This window comes from Tribolium madens, unplaced genomic scaffold, assembly GCF_015345945.1.
Source record: "Tribolium madens isolate multiple individuals breed KSU strain unplaced genomic scaffold, Tmad_KSU_1.1 Scaffold_71;HRSCAF=194;Tcas5.2_LG6, whole genome shotgun sequence".
NCBI classification, from domain to species: domain Eukaryota; kingdom Metazoa; phylum Arthropoda; class Insecta; order Coleoptera; family Tenebrionidae; genus Tribolium; species Tribolium madens.
In genome coordinates this window covers 3,556,483-3,571,999 of record NW_025401041.1, presented here as the reverse complement: position 1 = coordinate 3,571,999, position 15,517 = coordinate 3,556,483, and the positions used below count along the sequence as shown (strand labels likewise).

The 15,517-nt window shown below is 38.0% G+C and overlaps 5 protein-coding genes across 5 annotated transcripts; 1 reads left to right on the top strand and 4 right to left on the bottom strand.

Annotated features, from left to right (window-relative positions):
• Positions 1 to 464: 464 nt before the first annotated feature.
• On the bottom strand, positions 465 to 3,288 carry LOC123009350 (putative fatty acyl-CoA reductase CG8306). Its single transcript, XM_044405586.1, has 5 exons — positions 3,130 to 3,288; positions 1,491 to 2,197; positions 1,005 to 1,437; positions 691 to 948; positions 465 to 642 (listed from the first exon to the last, which is right to left on the bottom strand). Exons 2-5 carry the CDS (start codon positions 2,194 to 2,196, stop codon positions 504 to 506), a joined length of 1,536 nt encoding a protein of 511 aa, XP_044261521.1. The 5' UTR covers position 2,197; positions 3,130 to 3,288; the 3' UTR covers positions 465 to 503.
• Positions 3,289 to 3,571: 283 nt separating this feature from the next.
• Positions 3,572 to 4,566, top strand: LOC123009352 (60S ribosomal protein L22-like). Its single transcript, XM_044405588.1, has 3 exons — positions 3,572 to 3,723; positions 4,055 to 4,198; positions 4,247 to 4,566. Exons 1-3 carry the CDS (start codon positions 3,715 to 3,717, stop codon positions 4,535 to 4,537), a joined length of 444 nt encoding a protein of 147 aa, XP_044261523.1. The 5' UTR covers positions 3,572 to 3,714; the 3' UTR covers positions 4,538 to 4,566.
• On the bottom strand, positions 4,528 to 5,926 carry LOC123009351 (malate dehydrogenase, mitochondrial). The gene is made up of 3 exons (XM_044405587.1): positions 5,639 to 5,926; positions 5,418 to 5,587; positions 4,528 to 5,372 (listed from the first exon to the last, which is right to left on the bottom strand). The coding sequence occupies exons 1-3, from the start codon at positions 5,699 to 5,701 to the stop codon at positions 4,595 to 4,597; spliced, it is 1,011 nt and encodes a 336-aa protein (XP_044261522.1). The 5' UTR covers positions 5,702 to 5,926; the 3' UTR covers positions 4,528 to 4,594.
• A 692-nt stretch (positions 5,927 to 6,618) lies between these two features.
• Positions 6,619 to 10,190, bottom strand: LOC123008434 (probable ATP-dependent RNA helicase DHX34). Its single transcript, XM_044404226.1, has 2 exons — positions 9,973 to 10,190; positions 6,619 to 9,919 (listed from the first exon to the last, which is right to left on the bottom strand). Exon 2 carries the CDS (start codon positions 9,900 to 9,902, stop codon positions 6,669 to 6,671), a length of 3,234 nt encoding a protein of 1,077 aa, XP_044260161.1. The 5' UTR covers positions 9,903 to 9,919; positions 9,973 to 10,190; the 3' UTR covers positions 6,619 to 6,668.
• A 666-nt stretch (positions 10,191 to 10,856) lies between these two features.
• LOC123008540 (zinc finger protein 678-like) lies at positions 10,857 to 15,262 on the bottom strand. Its single transcript, XM_044404390.1, has 4 exons — positions 15,020 to 15,262; positions 11,958 to 12,924; positions 11,440 to 11,875; positions 10,857 to 11,386 (listed from the first exon to the last, which is right to left on the bottom strand). Exons 2-4 carry the CDS (start codon positions 12,895 to 12,897, stop codon positions 11,119 to 11,121), a joined length of 1,644 nt encoding a protein of 547 aa, XP_044260325.1. The 5' UTR covers positions 12,898 to 12,924; positions 15,020 to 15,262; the 3' UTR covers positions 10,857 to 11,118.
• Positions 15,263 to 15,517: the final 255 nt, after the last annotated feature.

Below are 15,517 nucleotides of genomic sequence, written 5' to 3'. Positions count from 1 at the left end.
ATTTATGGCACATTAAAAACACGTCCAATAAAAAATAATTAATATGAGCATAAAAATTCATAAATACTTTTCATTGTAGTTCATTAAATCAAACAAGTGTTAAAAAATGTAACAAAAAATATTTTCTTACCTCCACTCTTCGCTTCGTTCGCCCACTTTGCCTTTTTACTACAGCCATAATTAATTAATTAATAATCGAAAAAATGTTTTTTTTGTTTTCTTTCGATTAAACAATGAGCGGTTTACAAACAATGAAAAATTAGTGAATGCAATTTGTTGCACATTAACCCCACGTGCAATAAAAATTAATTAACAACTACATAAAAACAAACACATTTCGTTGTTAAATAAAATTAAAAACCACAATAAAATTTGACAAGATAAAATTCTTACCTCTACTCTTCGCTTCGTTCGCACGTTGTCACGTCACATAGTCACACGCGGACCGCAAACAAAACACTCACTTCATTTCAACCATATATTCAAATTACAAATACAAAAAATTACAACAAACTGAATATGAAATAACCAATCGGAACGACGAACGCCGACGACGACATCTTCATCCCGAAAATACAAGCAAACAAATACCAAATGAGCGAAAACAGCGCCGCCTGCATGGCCAAATGCAAAATCATCAATCTGAAACACCAAAATCAAGTCACGTGATTGTCCATTTTTGACACTTACATGTTATCTTTTGTTTTCGCGCCGGCTAGATTCTTCAACGGTTCGCGATTCAAGTAGACTCGAGCTCCGACTGCTAAATCCTTGAAATAATCCAACCAAACGAGATGTGTTATATCAAGGATAAACATGTCTTGGTCCGTTTTTGACAGAGATTTATGCAACTCCATTGTTTTATTTGCGTGGAATTTCCATTCAGTGAAAATGAATTTTTCCAGACGGTCTAGTGACGTGTTTACATTTCGATGTAGTTTCATTAAACTAGAAAAAAAAATTGTAGTGTCAAGTGGTGTAGCTTTAGCCACTTCCTGACTTACATAGGCCGGCCACCAGCGACCCTAGTGACAAAATCGAGAAGTATCGCTGGTAAAATATGGACGAAAAACGCCGATATTTTGTACCACGTGACCGATGGCAGAAACTTCAAATATGGATACCAAACGGCCGATTTTAACGGATATTCGTGCAAATAGTTATTAATTCGATCTTCGATCAAAATCCACGAGAATGGATTTCGGGTGCTTGAAGTGCAGTGATACACTTCCACTTGTTTGGCTTGATGGTTGGCAGCACTGTACCCCGCCGCTAGTAGATTATTGACAACCACGTCGACTGGGATGTAGTCATAAATGAGGCTTTTACCGACCGGAAGTCGACGAATCACCCCCTTCGCAGCCCCCATGAGAAACCCTTGTGGCCCATTTTTACTAATTGTCCACCCAGGAATCGGCTCCTTCCACGCGCCGATAACTACAATTACAGGAAACTGTAATAAGTGGTTGACAAGTAATTTAGCGACTCACTCATACTAGGCCGTACTATAGTACAAGGAAAAATCGTCTCACAATTTTTAATTTCATGTTCGGCCAAATGTTTGGTTATGGTGTAGGTGTTTGGATGGTCTTTGAGTATTTCCGGTGTTTTTTTCTCAAGTTCCGCCTCGTTTAGCTTACCGACCAATGAAATCAACTCCTCGCTGTCACATGGTTTATCATAGATGATTTCTTCACAGTCGAGACGATATGAATTGACGTATGCACTACTGACATGTACCAAAACTTTCAACTGTTTGCAATCCTTAGCCAATTGGGTGACGCGACGTGTCCCCAAGAGATTGATATTTACTGTAGTCTTCAACGTATCACCGAAATCCAAAGTTGCGGCTGAGTGAATTATAACATTGACATTGTCGACAAGTAGGCGACGATCTTCAGGGGAAATCCCTAAATTTTCTTGACCAACATCACCAGCAACTGCTTGGACGCCACGAAACACGTCTTCGACACTCTTATTGGCTAGTAATTTCTCAAAAATTTGGTTCTTTTTGATTTCTTCAAGGCGCTCGTTTATGTCTTTGCCCTTCTTGGGGCGCAGGAGGAGATATATCTGACCATGGTTGGGAATCACACGGAGAATCTTCTCCAAGAGACAAATACCAACGAAACCGCTGGAACCAGTTATGAAGAAATTTTTACCGGTGTAAAATGACACTATTTCGCTGCTCGACATTCTGGAAAAAATCAAATTAGGAACCAAAATTTCTTAAACGTTGGTAGCGCTTAGGAATTTCCCTAATTACGTTGTTGTAATTTGTTTTTCAAGGCTCACTACGTCTCGTTAAGTAATTGAACGCAAAGTACAACAAAAATCGACATTGTTTTGTTTCTTCCGTGAACAAGTTGCTGACATAATTGATTATTTGTTTTTGCAACTTGCAGTTTCTAAAAAACTGAATGACCTCAAATGAATGTAACAAAAATACGCCAAAAAGCCTTGAAATTTGTACTGTTGTAATGTGGATATTAGAAATGGTAAAAAATAGACAAGGTTGGGAATAAAACTGAAATTAATTCGTCGTATTATTTATTCATAAACCAGATTTAGCAGGCTGTGTAAACAAATTAAGGGTCCGTGACGTGTAAAATTTGGTAAATGAAAGTTACCAACGTCATAATAACAAATATGCATTTTTATGTTAAATGAGAAATGAATCCAATTTCAACCGGAAATCATTAAAACATATTCAACTTTCTCTTGTTTTTATTATGCACGCTAGATAAAAATAATAAAAAAAAAATTTTTATTTCTTCCAAATGTAAAAAGCGCCCATAAAGCGAAATTTATGGCCTATTATGACAAAACCATTAAAATATTTCCACTTTATTGCCGTTTTAGTGCTTTTTTGATAAAACAAGGTCATTTTTATATGGTGCATAGCCACCTACTCTACTTATTAATTACTTATTCAGTTGGGCAATTTAATTATCTTAACAATTATCGATTAATGTTGAGAATTTTAATTGCAAATTATCTCCAACGTGGCCTCGGAAGGTCATTATCACTTTCCCTTTATCACTGACCCTTCACAATTATCCCTTACCCCGCCCCTGTCCTTGTCAAAACTGACATTGCAATGTCACAATTTCCAATTTTCTCGCTTACCTTTTAACCAAAATCGGAAAATTTGACAATAACACGTACGCAGCACAATCACTAAACGAAGAAGAAACAAGAAAAACACCTCAACCAGTATTTTATATCAACTCGTTTTTCCACATTCAAGTTTTGATTCTCATTCTCACATATGAAGAAGTTAGTTTTGGTAATGTAAACAAACTTTACCAGGCCCGTAATGACCAAATATGGCCTGAAATTTGACTGGAGGTGATTCTAACGTAGTGGTAATCACGCCGGCTCGGATACTGTCAATCGCAACACACGAAAAACACTAAAATTACTAAAAAATGTGAGTTTCATTAATATTGGGAGCCTGCCCTGGAATAACATTCAAGTCATGTAAACTCTTCATTAGTTCAACTTTGACGATTTTGTTGTATAATTAAGCAGGGCAATGACCCAAAAAAATAAAACTCGTAGTGTAATTAAAGAAAAATAACACAAATTACGTTTTTAATTATATTTTTTGGGTTTTTTAAATTTTGTCGCACTTTGGGGAATTTTGTGGGTGGGTTGGCAAACTTGCCCCCCTTCCTTTTCTGTTTTTTGACAGTGACGCGAACGTGTGCGATGGCTCCGGTAAGTACTAAAATGTTGAAAAAAATGGGAAAAAGACTTAAATTCGCGTCAATATCTTTCAATTTCGTTTCCTAACACCTCATTTATTCAATATTTATGTAATTTGGGCGAAAATTTGCCCCATTTTGACGGATGTTGACAGATTTATTTTAACCTCGAAACGGGCAAAAATCGTATAAAACCTTCAATTTTCAATCGGGTCGTGTGTGCATCCCTATTAGGGGGGCTTTATTGTTAATTATGCGTGTAAATGGGCATTTTCGTGTCCAGATTCGACCTAACCTCACTTTCATGTCTGGTCGAAACACAACTTATTTGTTGTGGATTCCAGACAAAACCTGCCCCAGCCTTGAAGCCCCAAGCTAAGAAACAACAAATCCGCGGTAAAGGGTTAAAGAAGAAGAAGGTGGCATTGCGGTTCGTCATCGATTGTACTCACCCTGTCGAAGACAGCATTCTCGATGTTGCGAGTTTCGTAAGTTTGGCCCCCTGACGTGTGACGGTTCTAAAATTTTAATTCCAGGAACAATACTTGAAAACTAAGATTAAGATTAATGGAAAAACCGGAAATTTCGCTTCGGGGAAAGGGAGCCAACATGCTGTTACTTTAGGACGCGAGAAGAGCACGAAAGTCGTGTTAAATTCGGAAATTCCGTTCTCGAAGCGATATTTGAAGTACCTCACGAAGAAATACCTCAAGAAGAATAATTTGAGGGATTGGTTGCGAGTTGTAGCATCCGGGAAAGACAGCTATGAATTGAGATACTTCCAGATTAATAGTCAGGAAGACGACGATGAGGAAGATAATGAGTAAAATTTTTTTATTAAACAATTGACTCGTAATTGTTTTTTTATTTTATCTTACAAAAGCTCACTTCTTGTTAACAAAATCTTCACCTTTTTGGATATTTTTCTTCAATTCTGGGATCGCTTTCTTGAGTAAATCTTGCTCAAAATCGCTCAATTTCCCCAATCCTAGATTCTTCTCGATTCCGTTTTTACCCAAAAGTAGCGGAGTTGAGAAATACTTGGCTTCAGTTAAGTTCGACTCGACATAAGCACACTCGATTATATTCTGTTCGCCTTTGAGGGCCCTAATTAACGAAATTGCAAATCGGGCCCCAGCATAAGCCATTGAAAGAGTGGCTGAACCAGCCCCCGCTTTAGCTTTCACAACTTCAGTCCCCGCTTCTTGGATTCTTTCAGTCAAAGCTTTGAGTTGGTCTGGAGGGAAAGACACTGAAGGGGTCGCTTGTGAAATAAGGGGGATTATAGTGACCCCTGAGTGTCCCCCAATCACGGGAACTTTGACTTCTAAGGGGTTCAGGCCTTTGAGTTCGGCCACGAAAGTGTTGGCTCGGACTACATCAAGAGTTGAGACTCCGAAAAGTCGTTTGGGGTCGTATTTCCCGGCTTTTTTCAATACTTCAGCCGCGATGGGGACTGTGGAATTGACGGGGTTTGAGATGATCCCGATTAGGGCTTTGGGGGCGCTCTCGGCGGCTGCTTCGGCTAAAGTTTGCACAATTGAGGCGTTGGTATTGAAAAGGTCGTCGCGGGTCATGCCAGGCTTGCGGGGGACCCCAGCCGGGATTATGATAACTTCGGCCCCAGCGAAAGCCTGTTTGAGGTTCTCAGCACCGTTGAAACTAAAATTGAGGGTTAAGGGACGCTTCGGGGGGTCTCAAACCTACCCTTTGACTTTAGCGGGGGTTTCAATGTGGGATAAGTCAGCGGCAACTCCTGGGGTATGGACGATGTCGTAGAGGGACAGTTCGGTGACTAGGGGGCTCTGTTTGAGGAGGAGCGACAGGGGCTGGCCGATGCCCCCAGAGGCGCCGGCGACGGCCACTTTGACATTGTTCTGGAGTTATGTAAGGGTTATTAGTGGGCTTCTGGAATTTTGTTTACTCACCTGTTTCGATGTGCTGAAGGCGCGGGTAGTCGCAAGGGAAGGGCGGACTAATCTCGAGAACATTTTTAAAGCTCTTGTGTAAGAAAAAGACTGCGATTATCGCGATTTAAACTTCTTGACCTTCTCTGTAACCTTATGACGTTTGAGGGAAAATTAGGGATCTGTTTTAACGACTCGACAAATAAATGATAAAAATACGCCTAATCGTGGGACAAATTTACGAATCTTATCACAACTATGTTGAAACAGATTGAATAGTTCACTAATTATCTATTAACATTACGGGAAATTGGATAATTGACAATTAAGTTTGCAAGGTTTCTGTTTTACCGGCCCTTACATAACCTCAATGATTTAATGCGAGAAAATTACCGGTTTTTTGACCTTATTGCTCGCAGTAATTAAAAATATCAATTAATTACGTAATTGTTTCGTCTTGTTTATCACTGAGTAATTGCATGAGGAGCAAACTTACAAAAAAATTAAGTTAGGATGCAAATCATGTCCACAAAGCCATTTTTATACGGGAGTGTGTTCAAAATGTTTTTACTTTTTTATTTTGAAAATTGTGGGAGGACTATTTCCAAAATAGTTAATGTTTTACACCATACGCATGTAAAAAGTTCCGGGGAATCGATTTACGCCAAGAAAAATGCAAAATTCGCAATCGTTTAGGAGTTATAGTCGTATTTTCTATTTTGTAAATTTTTGATTTTATCAACATTTTTTTCGATAACTATTAAACGTATAACAATGATCTTTTTTTATTTGATAGGAAACTAAATTTGCTTTCCTACGGTACCAAACATAAGGGGTTATCACCAATAATTCTGGGCTCATTGGCGATAGATCACTCCAAATACCGAAAATTGATCAAAATCTCGACAAAATCAACATAAAATTAAACCAAACAACATTTTTCATATTTCTATTGTTTTTGAATGTGTTCCGTAGTAAATTATAAAAAAAAAACGTCTGAATATAATCTTAAAATTTATTTCTTACAATTTATACACTTGGACACAGTCCCCTAATTACACGTTTTTTTGTGTCTCAAAATCTCAACCGGAGTTAAAACCAAGTCCTTTCCACACTTATCACAATGAAACACCTTCGAGTTGGCCTTAACTACAACTTTTTCCACTTCAGGCCTGTTTTTCACCGGCCGACAAAACTCTTCATGTTGTATTGTTTTAAACACCGATAGCCCCATTTTCGTTGATTTACAATACTGACACTCAAATGGGGCCATTTCGACCCTTTGTTCAATCTCACACGCCCATTCCTCTTGCAACAAACACCCATATGTGAAATTTTCAGTCACTTGAACACCCCCTAACACATCATTTGAAACAATTTTATAAGACTCCTCAAAGGGGTTTTTCTCGGTCGTTTCAACCCCACCTGACTCCCGCGTGTAGATTTCTTTCAAATCGGCCGGAAGTAATCTTTTTATGTTATAACTGACATCAGTATTGACAAAATTGACCAAATCGTCGATAAAATAAAAGATTTCTTTTTTGTTAAAATCTTGCGAAGGGTCTTTTAGTTTCGATTCAAGCTCACGTTTCCATTTGTGTCTCAATTTCAACCCTCGCATTAACAATGTCTTCCCTTGGCCGTAAAATGGCACATCGAGGAGTAAAAAATCATCAAAAACAAACTTGGTCAAAGTTTTGTTACTCGCAATTGTTTTACTAAAAAGTATCAAAGTTTGGATCGCAGGCATTCGCATTGTGTTAACAAGATAGACTTTTTTTGTCTCAAGAATAGTTTGATACACCAACAATTGGTGTTTTTTGCTTATTGGTCGTTTACTGAAATAGCCAGGAGGGGGCACCTCTATATCATCATTATGCAACTCTAGCACCTCCGGATTGGTCGCAAAGTAACTCAAAGGGCGCAAAAACACATAATTTTTGTTTTTAGTGTGGTACAACCGTTCAGATACAGTTTTACTCGAATTAAACTCATCCTCGACGGCAATCTGGGGGTACAACCCACTCGTCAGTATCAATTTCAACAAAATCAAGTCTTTGTAACTATCAGCTGACGCTTCATTTAACAATTTTTGTAATCGAGTAAAATCATTCGTTATCCGAAACTCAACATCTCTCAAATCAGTCTTTTCCTCCTCGTCTTTCTCCTCAAAAATCTCATATTTCAATTGTTTCCTCTCGGACTTTTTCTCATTTTTTAGTTTGTATCTCAGTGATTTCAACTGTTTTAGTTCACCGTGTCTCATAGCACGTTGCTCACTTGATAAGTCTTGTGAGGCGACTTTTGATAAGAGATTAGCCTCGTTTAAAATATCCCGAAATTGTTCTAGTAATTTAGTAGCCTCGTAAAACCTCTGCTCTTCGAGACACCTCTTCCGTGCCCACACCTTCGACGACTCGCCCTTGGACTTGACCATCGGTACAGAACTCTGTTTTACCGACAACCACTCTTTGTAATAATTAAGCAACGAAATCGGGTCACCATGATTCGAATCCAAGACTCGACGTAATTCCTGTGCTTCACTATTCCGATAAGCGTTTTGTGTCAACGGTGATTGGATACTAAGCAGGGCTGCCACCGCAAGAACAGCATTGACATTACCAAAAACAGTACTCAAAACCAGCATTTTACCGATGCTTAAATCCACCGGTAATTGTCCCAAAGCGTCCCCTAGCGGCGTCAACAAAAGACAATCAGTTTGCAATTCTAAAGCCCCAGTGAATTTCAATTTTTCCACGCCTTCTTCGATACTCCTCTCGCTGGGTTTTTCCAAGAAAGGGAAGTGGTTCAAGTCGGTCAATCCCAACGAAATCATGTGTAGTAAAAGTGTGTCTAAGGGGACAAGATGGATTTCAGCCGGTGTGAAAGTTTCGAAGTTTTTGAAGTCTTCTTCAGAGTAGAGGCGATAGCAAATACCGGGACCTGTTCTACCGGCTCTTCCAGCACGTTGTTTAGCACTATCTTGGGATATTGTTGTTTCGGTGAGTTTATTGACCCCACCAGAGGTGTGATATGTCATTCGGTTGACTTTCCCCGAATCTATAACGAATCTAATTCCGTCTATTGTGACAGATGTTTCGGCTATATTCGTACTTATTATGCATTTACGGACGCCCTCTGGAGGATAATCAAAGACTTTATCCTGTTCTTCGAGACTTAGACTTGAGTGAAGTTGGAGCACAATCCAGTTTTTCTTAAGTTGGCTATACTCAATCACTGCATCGGCTAGTGTCGAAATTTCACTATAGCCATTTAGGAAAATCAATAAGTCACCTTTTTGGTTAGGTTGGTATTTCTGATCAATCATTTGGATGATTTGCAAGTAAGGAGTACAGTCGAGTTTTTCCCGTTTGCGCTCATAGGGGTCGCTAATGATCGGCTTATACACGATTTCGATCGGAAATAGCCGACCGGGGACTCGTACAACTTCGAGTTTCTCACGTTTGAAATAATTCGTAAACAATTCGAGATTTATCGTCGCCGACATTAAAATCAACTTAAAGTTGTCTCTTTTATACAGGAGACATTTCATGATCCCCACTAGAAAATCCCCATGGAGGTGTCTTTCATGCACTTCATCCAAAATAATAACATCGTAGGTGTTTAAAGTCTCTTCTTGGGCTTGTCTCAGTAATAGCCCCTCCGTCATGAAGACTATACAAGTATCAGCCCTTTTACTCCTCTCGAACCGGATTTGGTACCCCACTGTTGTCTTAAAATCGGTCAAAGTCTCATGCGCCACCCTTTTCGCTAACGACACACACGCAATTCTTCGTGGTTGTGTGCACACGATCTTCCGATAGCCCCCCTCGTACACAAACTGGGGGACTTGTGTACTTTTCCCACAGCCGGTGTCCCCGGCGATTAACATAACCCGACAGCCCCCCAACTTGTCCAAAATCTCGCGTTTGTACCCCGCAATTGGAAGCTCGCTTTGCCCCTGTCGCAGTTTACGCAGTTTTGCAAATTTGGACTTCTGTTGGAAGTCCTGATACACGCGGATTGCGATGAGGAAGTCGTTGAAGTCTTCATGGGGGACCCGAACTGGGAGTTTGTCGTAGAGACAATTATCGGTGAATGTGAGATTGAGGATTTTGCTCCGGTCGGTTTTGCCCAGTGAGGAGTATTTTGAGTGGAATTTCCAGAAGTCGCGGGGGTTGGTGATGTTAGCGTAGTGGGCGAGGAAGGGGGCTAGGGAAGAGGCGTAGGATGAGAGGGGGCGTGGGGGTGAACGCCGACGTTTGCGAGGGGGTGAGCGAGGCATTCTCGACGTTCACATCACTGAAATTAGAAAATTTAGAACAGGTTTGAGGTTAGGACTGGAAGTGGCTCACATTTGCCCCCATTGAACTTAATTTAAGGTAAATAAGGGGGCGAACAAGGCGTTCGAGCGGTTCACATCACTTGCTTTCACTTAAACCATTTTTGTAGTTATAAATTAGAAAAATTCACACTACTTTAGTAGTTTTGACTTTTGAGGCTAGAACTGGAAGTGACTAACGTTTGACTCAATTTAGTTAAACAAACTTAACTTTAATTAAATAAGTGACATTTTTTGTAATTGTAACTAATATAATAAGTAATTGTGACAATTTGGTGGTATTTTATAAATATTTTGTCACAATTTTGTGATAATTTTCAGGAAAGTGGTCAAAGTATTACACGTAATGTATAGTCGGTTGCATAACAATCAAGAATAGGTCTTTGCATTCTTTTTTGAAATGAAATTTTTGTAATAATAATTAGTTTTAGGCAATTTGTAACAACTTTGTGGTGTTTTTTTTTAAAATAAATGTGTTGAAAAGTTATTACAGTTTAGTCGCAAAATGTATAATTGGTTGCATAACAGAAAAGAAAATTAAATGTTTGCGTTTTTTTTTGAAGTGATAGTTTTTGCAACAGTAATTAATTAAAAAGCAGTTTATGACAATTTGCTGGCGTTTTATTTGAATATTATTACTGTTTTGCAGTCATCTTTTGATTTAAAATTTGGTGTAAGCGGTGAAGAGTTGGTTGCATAATAATTAAAAAATGTAAAGAATTCGCATTCTTTTGGAATGATAATTTTTGTTATACTAACTAATTAAGGAACAATTTAGTGGTGTTCTATAACTGTTTTGCAGTGATTTTAAAAAAAAGTGGTCAACACCGGACGCGTGATGTTTAGTTGGTTGCCTAACAATTGCAGTTTTTGCATTTTTGAAGATAAAAATAGCAATTTACGATACTTTGAGCATTTATTACTGTAAAGTAATGACTAACAAAATAATGGAGGGCAAAGCGCAGCCAAAAAATTCGTAACAACAAAAATGGCAATTATATTCTTTTTCGTTATTCTAAACCTATCTAGCATTATATTTCAAGATAACAAAGCTGATGTCATAAAAAAAAGTCTAAATAAAAATGAATTGCGTAAAAATATCAGCCTAACAATACTAAAAGGAAGTTTATATACAAAAAACCAAATAATACTTTGTCATTTAAGATAATTGGACTTGTAGTTCAGAAATATCGGTCATTTCTTCAGTTATCTCATCCGACGGCACAAATTTCTCCTCATATTTCGTTTCTAAAAGTTCTTCGTGTTCGTTTGTGTCTTGCGTCGCTGTTGCGACAGTCGTAACAGTCGTAGTCGTCGAATCACTTGTCGTATTATTTGTTTGAGTATCTTCGGTCGTGGAAGCTGGAGGGTTAGGCTTAGTCCTCCCGTATTTTTCATGAATATTCCTATGTCGCTTTAGTGCAAATCTACAAAAAAAATCACAATCACAATGACACAAAAACCAAAAAAAAAAACCAACCTGTCTGAAAATCCCACCGAGCAAATATCACATTTGAACGGCTTTTCGCCCGAATGCACCTTGGCATGGTTTTTAAGATGTGTAGCTTGGTTGAAACACGAACCACAGATGTCGCACCTGTAGGGTTTTTCCCCCGTGTGGATCCTCCGATGGTTCCACAAAGTCGAATGTCTCGCGAAGGATTTTTCACACACTTCGCAAACGTACGGTCTTTCCCCCGAATGAATCCGTTCGTGGTTTTTCAAATGGGGGGATTGTGAAAATTGCATACCACAAACGTTGCAACGGTACGGTTTTTCCCCGGTGTGAATACGCGAATGGTTTTTGAGATAGGCGGCCTTGGCGAAGGCTAAACCGCAAATGTTACACTTGAAATTCTTCTCGCCGGTGTGGAGGCGTTTGTGTGACCAAAGGGAAGAGTAACGACTAAAGGAACCTAAAAATTAGTTTTTGTAATGAAAAAAAAAACTTACTAGTATTTTTAATTGAAGCACTCGCCTTCGGCTCGTGCTACTCACCATTACAGATATTGCAATGAAACGGCTTATCGACATTATTTTGTTGATTTTTCGACCCCCCTATGAAAATAATCCCGCTTCCGTTACATTTAGTACATTTAGTGACACTCGCCACGCCCCTCCTTTTCACAGGATGATTATTTTTTACACCAATAGGAATCGAGTTTTGGGTCCCTAGACTTGACTGATTGGTCGTTTGTGTCCCCGTGGACTCTTCAAACTTCACATTCGAGTCACTCGCTGTCGCTACAACGAAAATCTGGGGCTGTATAGCCTCCGCTGAGAGACAATTCTCGCACTTGACTTTCATTACGGCTCTTTTTTTGTTATTGTCTTGCGGTAAGGGGGCCCCACACGATTCACAATTTTTGATTTTTAGTGTGTTTTGGGGCTGTTGTTGGGGCTGATGTGTCTGTATCTTGTGCGATTTCAGATCATTTTGCGTGTTGAAAGTGAGTCCACATTCCTCGCACGGAAACCGAATCCTATCAGCGGAGACAATCTGGATTTGGGTTGGTTGTTGGGGTTGTTGGACCTGGACGGTGATTTGTTGCTGGGGTTGGTCACCCTGCGGCTGGTGTACCCGTTTGTGGTGGTTGAGAAGGGACAAATGGGCGAACATTAGGCCACACACGTCGCATTTGAATGTTATATTCGAGATGGTGTTTTGGGTTAGGGACATTTGGTTGACGAGGGCGTAGTTGTAGGAGAAGGGCTGAGTGATGTAGCATTTGTCGTCGGAGAGTTGAGACATGTTGACAGTGGAATTGTGGGGTTGGGTGGTGTTTGGGGTTATTTTGTGGATCATGTTGACGTTTGCGTAGCAGAAGGAGGGGAAAGTGTCTTTTTGGGGCTCTTGGTTTTTGTCCTTGTCGGTGGGTTGGGGCTGCTGGTACTGGATTTGGGACTGTTGGGTCGTGATTGCGTTTGGGTCGAACATTGTGATGGTCGGAAGATTTTCAAGCAACTGGAACGAGAAGAAAAAACTAGAGAATTTATTTTTGTCAAGTTGGTGTTTTGATCACAAATCCCCTAATATTAGTGCTTTTAATTCCAATGTTTCCAGAGATATCTCGATTTTTTATAATTATGCACTAAGTTTTTGACATTGCTTCAATAAAATTGATAAACTGAAAATGAAAATAAATGAATCATTTTTTTAAGTTGGTATTTTGAAAAAACTATTTTTTTTTACAAATAGTCTGGACCACAAATCTCCTAATCCTAGTGTTTTTTTCATTCAAATGTTTCCAGACTGCATAGACATCTTGATTTTAATTAATGAATTTTTTAATTTTTTGACGTTGTTTCAATAAATAAACTAAAGAAAATTTTTTAAGTTGGTATTTTGAAAAAAAAATAATAGATTTTTTTCAAACAGTTTCACCACAAATTTCTTAATTCTAATGTTTTTTATTCTTCATTAAAATGTTTCCAGACTGCATAGATATCTTGATTTAAATGATTTTGAAAGTTTTTGACATTATTTCGATAAAAAAGAAACTACCAAAAATTTTTTTCTAAGTTGGTGTTTTTTTTTTGAACACTATTTTTTTTTTTTTCAAACAGTCTAACCACAAATCCCCTAATCCTAGTGTTTTTTTACATGCTACGTAGATACGTTGATTTTAATTTTTTTGTAAAGTTTTTGACATTGTTTCAATAAAAAAAAAATAAACTAGACATTTTTTTCAAGTTGGTATTTTGAAAGAAAACACTAGATTTTTTTCAAACAGTTTGACCACAAATTCCCTAATTCTAGTGTTTCTCTTTTCATTAAAATGTTTCCAGACTGCATAGATATCTTGATTTTAATAATTTTGCAAGTTTTTGACATTATTTCAATAAAATAAACTATTAAAAATTTTTTTAAGTTGGTGTTTTTTTTTTTTTGAAAAACACTAACTTTTTTTTCAAACAGTCTGACCACGAATCCCCTAATCCTAGTGTTTTTTTTTTACTAGAATGTTTCCAGGCTACGTAGATATCTTTATTTTAATAATTTTACAAGATTTTGACTTTGTTTCAATAAAAAATAAATAAACAAAACATTTTTCTTTCAAATTTGGACAGAAACCGTCAAACAGTTTGACCACAAATTCCCTAATCCGTTTTTTTTTTTGTTAGAATGTTTCCATATTGCATAGATGTCTTGATTTTAATATTTTTTTGCAAACTTTTGACATTGTTTCAATAAAATAATAACTAAACAAAGGAATTTATTTTTTTCAAGTTGGTATTTTAACCACAAATCCCCGACCCCTAGTGTTTCTTTCATTGTAATGTTCCACACTGCACAGATATCTTGATTTTAATACTTTTGCAAGTTTTTTGACATATTTCAATAAAAATTAATAAACTAAAGAAAAACACTAAATTTTTTCAAACAGTATGACTATAAATTCCCTAATCCTACTGTTTTTTCCAAAATATTTCCATACTGCCCAGACAATTTGATTTTATAATAATTTTCTAAATTTTTGACATTATTTCAATAAAAAAATAAAAATCATTTTCAGTTGGTATTTTGAAGAAAAACACTAGACTTTTTTCACATATAGTCTGACCACAAATCCCCTAATCGTAGTATTTTTTTTATTAGAATGTTTCCATACGGAGTTGATATCTTGATTTTAATCTTTTTTTAAGTTTTTGGCATGAAGATTCAATAATCATTAGTTTGATTGCAAATCAATTAAAATTGCCCCAATGAGCTTGAATCGAATCACCCATGCATTGTGACGTCACAGCCCTTCCTCCAATCCCGTACCGGCATGCCTCCCAAAAAAGCTCCGAAATGTGCACCAACCCCCGAAAACGAAACTCCCCCATGCCAGTAAACCCCCAAATCGGGTTTAAACAGTCCCTGGTCGAAAAACCGGTGATTTGGGCGCGCCCCCAATGCCTCCACAATCACCACATCTCTATTTACACATAGACCGACGTCAATCATTCGCATTTCAAAACTCTCACATCTCGCTCAAATTTATCTCTTTTTACAACAAAGACGCTGATAAAGTTGAAATGAAATAAGTGTAGAAGTAACAAAGAAAACCATTTACCTTTACTCTCACACGGCGCTGTTTCCACAGAGACGCCGATTTTCAAGACGCCGAAAAAGACTAATTTTCAATGCGACGCATTGCCACAGCCCCAAAGATAAGTTCGTCGAACTGTTTTTAACAATTTTCCACGGAAATTTGCTCAATTTCCCACCCAAACATGCTATTTTCACGAAAAACACTTTAGTCTATCTCACTTTAGAAAATGGCGGATAGAGCCATAGCCATCTTTGTTCCCCTCGCTCGGACGCGACGGCGAATGACACACGCATGCGCCGGAAATTCGATGAAACTCATCGAACATCGAAACAATGACGCGCTTTGGGACTTTATCGATGTTATGTCATCGCCTAATCCGGTTGCATAATCGAGCTATAAATAGCAATGCTGTAATCGAACGCACTTTGCACCAATTTTCGAGTTATAAACGAATTTTGCGTCATTATCAGTGAAAAATTCTGAACGTTTCAACGATTTTTTAGTGTGCTAGGTCACTTA